This window comes from Suricata suricatta, chromosome 2 (genome assembly GCF_006229205.1).
Source record: "Suricata suricatta isolate VVHF042 chromosome 2, meerkat_22Aug2017_6uvM2_HiC, whole genome shotgun sequence".
In the NCBI taxonomy this organism is placed as follows: domain Eukaryota; kingdom Metazoa; phylum Chordata; class Mammalia; order Carnivora; family Herpestidae; genus Suricata; species Suricata suricatta.
In genome coordinates, this window is record NC_043701.1 from 6,010,025 (window position 1) to 6,020,681 (window position 10,657).

The 10,657-nt window shown below is 43.4% G+C and overlaps 1 protein-coding gene across 2 annotated transcripts in view; it reads right to left on the reverse strand.

Annotated features, from left to right (window-relative positions):
• The window catches only part of LOC115277424 (GTPase IMAP family member 8-like), a 22,085-nt gene that overhangs the window by 7,843 nt on the left and 3,585 nt on the right, over window positions 1–10,657 (reverse strand). The window contains exons 2-3 of one of the 2 annotated variants that reach the window (XM_029921577.1): window positions 5,013–5,676; window positions 1,118–1,163 (exon numbers count right to left, since the gene is read on the reverse strand). In XM_029921577.1, the coding sequence (XP_029777437.1) occupies window positions 1,118–1,163; window positions 5,013–5,676 (710 nt within the window). The remainder of the gene's footprint in view (window positions 1–1,117; window positions 1,164–5,012; window positions 5,677–10,657) is intronic. The other variant, XM_029921579.1, reaches the window with a different exon arrangement.

The following is a 10,657-nucleotide window of genomic DNA, read 5'->3' on the forward strand; positions in this document are numbered from 1 at the left end:
ACCCTTAAAGTCTGTGCATTTCACTCTACATTAATTCTACCTCAATACATGACTGTAGAAACTTGTGCCACAAAACTGTCTCTGCACACGTGCCCTGTCCCCACCACTTCTCCTGGATCCAAGGTCAACACCAGACCTCCACACTGAGTCAAGGGCAGAGTCGGCAATACGAGGCATATTCAGAGTCTGAGGCATCCTGGGCCCTGACTGTGTGGATTGTCATTTGGCATCTGTGCAGAGACTGCTTGATATTCTCTCCCTCTCTCTGCCTTTTCTGTGCTCTCCCACTCTCTCTCTCAAAATAAAGTAAATAAATTTAAAGTGTTTTACAAGAGTGTGATTTTAAATAGTAATAATATTTAATAAATAAGAAAGAAAGAAAGTAAGGGAGGAAGGAAGGAATTAGGCATGTATGCCCTTAGTGGGGACAAAACTGCATCTACTAAACAGAATGAGGTAGATCCATACATCCTGACTTGTCCTGTATTCAGGATGGATCATTAACAGTAATCATTACATGGATACTGAGCTCCATCACGAAATTCTATAAATTAGTGTTCTCTATGAAGGTCATTTCTGCTTTTCCAGTAGGAGTCAACATTGCATAGTCCTAAAAGGAGGCCAGGAAGCCAAGGCTGAGTCAGGAAAGAAGCCACGAAAGACAAGCCCAGCTCCATCACATTTCAGAGAAGGCCAGGGACACCCACTCCATGTCCATGACCTTTGCTGCTACTGTACCTACTCCCAAGTGTTAAGAGTTTCCTGGGGGACAGAGTATGAGCAAGGTCTCTAGACCGCATCTTTGTTCCTCCTTATCTAATTTTTTCCACTTCATTTTGACATGTAATGCATTCAAAAGAATACAGATACGAGCTTAACATTTTTTTAATTTTTAAGTTTTTAATTTATTTATGTATTTTGAGAGACACAGCATGGGAAGGGGAGGGACAGAGACAGGGGAAAAATCCCAAACAGGATCCATATTGTCACCACAAAGCCTGATGCCAGGCTCAAACTCACAAACTGTGAGATCACGATCTGAGTCAAAATCAAGAGTTGGGCAGCCAACGCACCACCCAGCTGCCCCTGAACTTAACATTTTTAAGGATCATCTTACCATGTGGATTGTCTCCCTTCTGAGATGTGGCTTCATTCACAGGATCCTAGGAAATAAAGGGGGAAATGATGCACAGAGACCCAAAATCTCATCTTTTCACAATGTAAAAAAAAAAATGGAGACACAAGTATATAATTCAGAGTATTTGATGATTGGGATGCTGTCAAATCAAAGCCACGGTCATATTCCTTGTTGGCTTCTGTAGACCCGCCCATAATGACAGTCAATCCTGAAACTCCATTGTTGCTGCCACAACAGGCTTCCCAGAAATATGAAAATGAGTCTTTTTCTGACTCAGGGGAGTCCCATAAATGCACCTAACCAAGACATTGATCCTGAAGCTGCAACTTTCCTTCTCCCCGGTCCCCAATACTAATGGCAATCTCTTTGAAGGTCTTCCAGAGTTTTTTCTGTTCCTGGAGAAAATCCAGAGGCTTAGGAAAAGCTTCTGGACTCCCCAGAAGACGAAACTAGCCCAGTGCTGTCTGCGATGTGCATCTGAGAGACCACGGGAAGGGAGAAGATTGGGAGTCAAGCTCCCCAGACATCTCCGGTGCCTTCTCCTTGCACCGCGTCCCCACTACAGATGATGCTTCTTCTGACCTGAGGGCCAGGAAGATTGGAACCTTCTCCAACCAGGTGGGCAAATGGAGACAACGGAGGATTGAAAGCCAAACACACAATTGGTTTTCCCTTCCCCTTGCCTGGCCAAGCCTTAGACTCACTCCCTAAATTTAAATTGTCATGAAATCAAAAGAGAAGGTAAAAATGATACACCATGCTGATGAATCTGCTACTCTTAAACATGTCCAAGACTTTATTTTAACCCTATCTTTGTTAAGTTTCCATGCCATCCAAGGAAATTTTCCTTGTGCTTTCTTAACTGGCCTTACCCCAAACCATTGATACTTTCTACTATCTCCCTCCCTGGGTCCTCTCCATTCAGCAATGATTATCATGCTTCTTCTGACCTGAGAGCCAGGAAGATTGGAACCTTCTCCAACCAGGTGGACAAATGGAGACAATTCTAATTCACATGCATCCTTCTATGTTTTTCTAAGTTTATACAAATACACACCAGCATATATTAACACACAGGGAGAATTTGCTAGGCTCTTTGCTCCATGATCTGCTTAATTCTATGTCCTGTACATCTGTACAAATTAGCACGTATCAATCAACCCCATTTTTCTATGAGATGCTATTTACTTCACAGCATGGATAAGGAACATTCCATACTCATGTAATGATTCCTGTCTTTTTTAAAGATTTTATTTTAAGTAACATCTACCTACACCCAACATGGGTCTTGAATTTAACAACCCTGAGATGACGAGTCGCATGCTCTACCGATCCAGCCAAACGATTCTTTTATTGACAGATCGTAAGCTTTTTTCTGGATTTACTATTTCAAAAGATGCAATGATAATAAATATCCCTAGACATAGATCTTTATATATGCAAATGTTTTCATTTCTTGGTAACAGAGTCCTGAAAGTGGAAATCTTGCTCAGTCTCGGGTTGTTAAAGTCCTTAATGTCTCCTAACTCATGTGAACTTTAAACACGTCCATAATAATAACAGTAACAATAATGGCAGCTTTGGTTGGCTCAGTCAGTTGGGCTTCTGACTTTGGCTCATGTCATGATCTTGTGGTTCGTGGGTTCAAGCCCTGTGTCAGGCTCTGTGCTGGCAGCTTGGAGCCAGCTTCTGATTCTGTCTCTATTTCTCTGCCCCTTGCCTGTTTGTGACCTCTCAATCTTTCTCTCTCTCTGTCTCTCTCTCTCTCTCTCTGTTTCTCTCTCTCTCCCTTTCTCTGTCAAAAATAAACATTAAAAAATTAAATAATAATAATAATAATAATAATAATAATAATGGAAGCAAATAATTACTGAATGCTTGCATCTCAAGTATTTGCAAATAAGTTTGTCAGCATTTCATTTAATCCTCACAGAAATCCCTGAGATACATAGTATTATCTCTGTTTTATGGAAGACAGAAAAATAAGATACTGTGGTCAAGAAAACGGATAGGGACTTCTGTCCCTCAGGGAGTCTGTGGGGAGCCAGTCATTGAAAGCATATACACAGCAACCACTGGACTGGCTGATGTCCATGAGGAGGAGGAGCGCCATGAGGAAAGGGGGGCTGTAGGCGCTCATTCCAGCGACCCTCAGGGAAGACTCTCTGAGGAAGGAAGCTAGAGCAGAGGCAGATGGTTACACAAAAGCACACCTGGAATGGGGTGGGATGGGAGAGGGGACGTGTCCAGGTGGAGAAAACCCGACGTTGGAACCTCTAGAGCACACATGAGTATAAGTCAAGGACCACACAGGGAAGGCTGGTGGGACCAACAATGAAGAGCAAGTTAAAGAGTGAAGGACCAGCTCAGGTCAGAGATTCTAAACTTGATCTGAAGATCAGTGGACAGTCACTGCAGCATTTTAAACAAGAGAGGATTGTGTTTGGGATACACTGCAAAGAGCTCATTCTGTGCCCCTTATCCTCTGCTGAATCCCTGTTCCAAAGAGCCTTGGGGGGGGGGCGGGGAGAGACAGAGGCTATGGAGAGAGAGAGGGAGGGCAGGCCTAGGAGATAAAAGAGTGACAAGTTCTCCTGAGCCTCAGGGTCCTGTCTATAGAACATCAGTGCATTGACTGAGTGGGTGTAAAGATTTGGTCAGTCTGTGGATCTGGGACTCAATAAATACTGTCTTCCTTCTCATGTCCATCCTGTTTGGGCTCAACGCTCACCAGTTCTCAGAAGATTCACTCTGACCAAAACTGCCCCCACATCGAAATTTTGCTTGCTTTACCTCCATGGATACTTGTGTTTAAAGACTACGCTTTACCAACATTCACTTACTTATGCTGAATCAGGAACTGCTTCGTGTCTCATGCATGAGTCACTCAAACAGGAGTGTGAGGTCCTCAAAGATAAAAGCCTGAATTTTTTTATCCTCCTTCGTTACAAATACATTTTCCATTCAGTCTAGAAATTAAATAAAATACCACTTTGGCTGTCCTGTAGGAAATGGATTGAGGGGTAAAGGCACAAGAATGGATGAGGGGAAGGTTGTTTGTAAAACAGTACAGGCAAGAACAGAGGCTGGCTTGGACCAGATGGGGGCAGTGGAGATGGAGAGAAGTGCGTGAATACCAGGCACACTGATCACACCAGACCTGATGACTTCTCAAATATCGACTAGTAGTAGTAGCAAAACTGACCTCTGGGTTTGGGTTCAAGGAGCGCAGTGAACATTCTGACCACTTACCCAGGGGAGAGGAAAACTGAAGTCTCATAGATCTCAGAGGGAAAAACAAAAATTTCGGCCTTGAGAAGCCTGAGATCCTGTAAAAGAGCCAAGGGGAGATATCAAATGGCAACTGGATAAGGGAGCAGGAATCAGAGGAGAGGACTGGACTTGAGCAGCGTGTCTGGAAACCGTTAGTGAACGATGGAGCTCAAAGCTGGAAGGCAGAGGACTGAGGAAAGCCTAGAACCACACTCTGAAGATGTCAACTTTTAGAGGCTGTGTGAGGAGAACTCAGTCATCTCTGGAGGAACCAGGAAGAGCAGGAGGGAAAACCCAAAAAGGGTATGGCTGTATTGAAGCCACGGGAAGAAGGGGTCTATTTGTGTGTCCACAACTGTGAGGGAGAAACTTAAGTAAGAACATAAATGTATCCATGACTTTGCCCATAAAGTTCAAAGTCTAAAAGATGATACTCAAAGCAACCTACCATCTGGTGCTTCATCTTTCCAGATCCTGGAAAAACGCCTCCGAACTAAAGCCTAGGTTCCACCACCCAATGTGACATTTCACTTCTCTGTGCTTGTCTTCACCCCACTAGCCCCAACCACAAAAATCCTTGGAGACCTTAAGCATTTCTTACCAGGCATCCGTGGCCTTCATTTCTGAGGTTCACGATAAATGGTCCTCCGTTTTCATCCACCAAACGCTGGACCATGCCGAGGAGCTCCCTCACCTGGACATCCCGCTCATCCTCACTTGCCTTGTTGTTGAAAGCATAGTATCGGTCTCCATAATTTCCAACCAACTCCCTAAGGGAGGCCTGACTTTCAATGCAATCTTGCAGTGAGAAATTCTCCAACTCATCCTTCCGAGTGAAGACCACAATGATGTACCTCCTGGCATTAGCTCCAAACACCTCATGCATCCCCTTGACTGTCTCTATGTCCTCGACCTGATAAAAGCTGATGGGGATTACCAGAAGCAGGACGTGGAGGCTGGGAGCAGAGAGCTCCAAGCAGTGTTCAATGTTACGTTGCTTGTCTTCGGAACAAGACATTGAGGAGAAAAGGTCGGGGGTGTCTATGATCACAACCCTTCTCTCTTTTGTGACCCCACTCTCTCTCTGGCATGTTTTAGTCACCATGTGGTCACTGAATTTGGACACAAACGCAGCTTTGCCCAGAATAGTGTTTCCTGTGGCACTTTTTCCTGCACCTCTTTTGCCTAAGAGGAGAAGCCTCAGTTCCGTCATAGGGCAGCCTGGTTCTGGTCCCCTCTCCTGGCACAGGCTCTGGTTGGTGCTGCTGGGACAAAAAACAACAACAAATCAGTGTTCAACCCATGCAAGCCTGGACAGAGGAACAGCAAGAAAAATGCATTCCTTTTGGTTTTTCCCCAAGGGTGTGGGCTACTGAAGTCAACTCGGACTAGATTGGGATAAGAAACCCCGTTTCCCACAATCTTCTCTGTGCTCTTGTCTCTGAAATAAATCCATACTGGTAAGATACCCAACACTGTAGGGGCACCTGGGTGGTTCAGTCAGTTGAGTGTCTGACTCTGATCTCAGCACAGGTCATAATCTCATGGTTCATGGGATAGAGCCTCACATGGGGCTCTGAGAGGACAGCACAGGGTCTGCTTGGGATTCTCTCCTCTCTCTCTCTCTCTCTCTCTCTCTCTCTCTCTGCCCCTCCCCTGCTCATTCGCTCTAGTTCTCTCTCTCTCTCTTAAAATAAATAAACATTAAAAAAAAAAATCCAACACTGTTGATTAAACCAACAACCCCCTTCTCTATATTCATCACCCATTATACGTACTGGGGGAACCATAGACACTGCGATTGACAGAATAATGCCCCCTCCCCAGATGTCCATGTGCGAATCCCTGTAATCTGTCACTGTGTTGTTTTACGTGGTAAAAGGGACTTTCCCAATGGGATTAAGGTTCTGGAGATAGAGAGGTAATCTGGGATCATCCAGGTGGATCCAATATAATCACACTAAAAGAGGGCCTTGCAAGAGGAAGGCAGGAAAGTCAGGGGAAGAAAAAAGATATGGGAGGACAGAAGCAGAGGTCAGAGAGTGAGAATGATTTGAAAATGCTGCAAGAATGGTTTTGAAAATGGATAAGGGGCCACCAGCCAAGGGGAATGCAGGCATCTTCTAGAAGCTGGAAAAGGCAAGAAAATGGCTTCTCCCACACAGCCTCCTCCAGAAGGATCCTGCCCAGCACCTTGATTTAGGACTTCTGACCACCCGGCTCTAAAATAATAACTTGGTGGGTTTTTAGCAACTAACTTTCTGTCAATTGGTTACAAGAGTAAAAGGAAACTAATGCACTCTCTCTCCCAGCTTCCTTTCAACCAGAGGAGGCCATGTGACCCAGAAATACCTGATGACAGTTGAGGGAACATTTGCCTGGGCCTTTTGGGAATGCTATTGTTTTCTTAATGATAGAGGCAGACCCAAGTAGAGAGCTCCTGTTCTCACCTCCTCCCTCTTCTTTTTATTTTTTATTTTTTTAAGTTTATTAGTTTGTGAGAAAGACAGAGCACAAGCAGAGGAGGAGTTGCAGAGACAGAGAGGGAGACACTGAATCTGATATAGGCTCCAGGCCCTGAGCTGTCAGCACAGAGCCCCATGTAGGGCTTGAATTCAGGAAGAATGGGATCATGATCTGAGCTGAAGTCGGACACTTAACCAACTGAGCCACCCAGGCACCTTCTGGACCAGGAAGTCTTAATTACTAAAACCTAAATGACTTAAGGCTATCCTACTAAAAGCATCACTTTATTTTTTTTATTTTTTTATTTTTTTGGCTTTTTATTTATTTTTTATAATAGTTTATTGTCAAATTGGTTTCCATATAACACCCAGTGCTTCTCCCCACAAGTGCCCCCCACCATGACCATCACCCCCTCCCTCCATCCCCATCCCCTTTCAGTCCATGGTTCGTCTTCAGTATTCAGTAGTCTCCCTTGATTTGTGTCCCTCACTCTTCCCCACTCTCTTTCCCCCTTCCTCTCCCCATGGTCCCCTGCCAGGTCTCTCCTGTTAGACCTATGAACGCAAACATATGGTATCTATCCTTCTCTGACTGACTTATTTCGCTTAGCATGACACCCTCAAGGTCCATCCACTTTCCTACAAATGGCCATATATCATTCTTTCTCATTGCCATATAGTACTGCATTGTATATATATATATGTTCATAGCGACACTTTCTACAATAGCCAAATCATGGAAAGCCTAAATGTCCATCAACTGATGAATGGATCAAGAAGATGTGGTATATATTTTTTTATTTTTTTTAAATAGTTTATTGTCAAATTGGTTTCCATATGACACACAGTGCTCTTCCCCACAAGTGCCCTCCTCCATGACCACCACCTCTTTTCCCCTTCACCCTCCCCCTTCAACCCTTGGTTCATTTTCAGTATTCCAAATCATGGAAACAGCCTAAATGTCCATCACCTGATGAATGGATCAAGAAGATGTGGTATATATATACAATGGAGTATTACATGGCAGTGAGAAAGAATGAAATGTGGCCATTTGTAGTAAGGTGGATGGACCTCGAGGGTGTCATTCTAAGCAAAATAAGTCAGTCAGAGAAGGACAGATACCATATGTTTGCACTCATAGGTCTAAAAACATAACTTTAAAATAAGGCTTTGTTCCGTGATGGAGCAGATCTGAACATTTTGCTATTGTTCAAAATTGTCGTGGTATTCTTGGCTATTTAATCTCCTGTAGAATTTTGAAAACCTGTTGTCATTTTCTTTAGGAAATCCTATTGAAATCTAGAATGTCAATGCATTGAATTTGTAGCTTAGTTTTTATGTATGTTTGTATGCATGTATGTATGTATGTATGTATGTATTTATTTTGAGAGAGAGAAAGAGAGAATGCATGCACAGGCACAAATCACAAAGGGACAGGGAGAAAGGAGAGAGAGAATCCCAATCACAAACTGCGAGATCATGACCTGAGCTGAAGTCAAGAGTGCAGGCCCAACGGAGCGAGCTCCTCAGGCATCCTGAAGCTTAGTTTTAGAAGAATGGACGTCTACATAGTGTTGTTATCTCCACTCTTTTTGTTGGTCCACTTTAAATATGTTCTAATTTCAACCATTTCTTTTTGATCCATAAATTAAGAGAAGTGATTATAAAAATTTAAAAGTGAGGGCTATCTGGATGGCTCATTTGGTTGAGCATCCAACTTTGGCTCAGTTCATAATCTCACAGTTCATGAGTTCAAGCCCCACATTGGGTTCCCTTATGAGCATAGAGCCCTCTTTGCATTCTCTGTCTACCTCTCTCTCAGCCCTTCCCCCACTTGTGCTCTCTCAAAAATAAATAAAACATTAAAAATAATAATAAGTAAATTAATGTCTTGGGAGACTTGCTATCTTTTTGTTTATTTCTAACATTATTACTCTACTGCCAGAGAATAACATCTGTATGAAATATTTGTCACTGCAGCCTCTTTAGCAGGTGGTACTGGGAGAACTGAACAGCAACATGCAGAAGAATGAAAATAGACCACTCTCTTATACTGTACACAAAAATCAACTCAAAAGGAATGAAGGACCTGAATGTGAAACAGGAAACGATCAAAACCCTAGAGGAGAAAGCAGGAAACAGCCTCCTTGACCTCAACAGCAGCAATTTCCTACTCAACACATCCCCAAAGGCAAGGGAATCAAAAGCAAAACTGAACTACTGGGACCTCATCAAGATACAAAGCTTCTGCACGGCAAAGGAAACAATCAACAAAACTAATAGGCAGCCGACAGAATGGGAAAAGGGAGTTGCAAATGACATATCGGATAAAGGGCTAGTATCCAAAATGCATAAGAAACTCACCAAACTCCACACCTGAAAAACAATGAATCCAGTGAAGAAATGGGCAGAAGGCATGAATAGACACTTCTCCAAAGTGGACATCTAGATGGCCAACTGACACATGAAACAATGCTCAATGTCACTCATCATCAGGAAAATACAAATCAAAACCACACTAAGATACCACCTCACGCTGGTCAGAGTGGCTAAAATGAACAAATTCGGAGACTACAGATGCTGGCAAGGGTGTGGAGAGACGAGCACCTTCCTACACTGCTGGTGGGAATGTAAACTGGTGCAACCGCTCTGGAACGCAGTGTGGAGGCTCCTCAAAATATTAACAAGAGAACTCCCCTATGACCCAGCAATAACACTGCTGGGGATTTACCCAAAGGATACAGAAATGCTGATGCATAGGGGCACATGTACCCCAATGTTCTTAGTAGCACTTTCTACAATATCCAAATCATGGAAGAAACCTAAATGTCCATCACCTGATGAATGGATCAAGAAGATGTGGTTTATATATATGATGGAATACTACATGGCAATGAGAAAGAATGAAATCTGGCCATTCGTAGCAATGTGGATGGAACTTGAGGGCATCATGCTAAGTGAAATATGTCAGGCAGAGAAGGACAGATACCATATGTTTTCATTCATATGTGGAACAGGAGAAACTTAACAGAGAAACATAGGGAAAGGGGAGAGGAAGAGAATAGTTAAGGAGAGGGAGAGAGGAAAATCATGAGAGATTCTTAAATACTGAGAACAAACTGAGGGTTGATGTGGGATAGGGGAGAAGGGGAAATGGGTGATAGGCATGGAACAGGGCATTGGTTGGGATGAACACTGGGTGTTATATGGAAACCAACTTGACAATAAAAAAAAATTGTCACTGGCTGAGATTTAACTTTATGTTTTTAATTTTTTATTTTATTTTATTTTTTATAGTTTATTGTCAAATTGGTTTCCATATAACACCCAATGCTTCTCCCCATAAGTGCCCCTACCATGACCAAAACTCCCTCCCTCCATCCCCCTCCCCCTTCAGTCCATGGTTCCTTTTCAGTATTCAGTAGTCTCCCTTGATCTGTGTCCCTCACTCTCCCTCGCTCTCTTTCCCCCTTCCTCTCCCCATGGTCCCCTGCCAGGGCTCTCCTGTTAGACCTATGAGTGCAAACATATAGTATCTATCCTTCTCTGCCTGACTTATTTCGCTTAGCATGACACCCTTGAGGTCCATCCACTTTGCTACAAATGGCCAGATTTCATTCTTCCTCATCGCCATGTGGTACTCCATTGTGTATATATACCACATCTTCTTGATCCACTCATCAGGTGATGGACATTTAGGCTCTTTCCATGACTTGACTATTGTTGACAGTGCTGCTATGAACATTGGGGTACATGTACTCCTATGCATCAGCACTCCTGT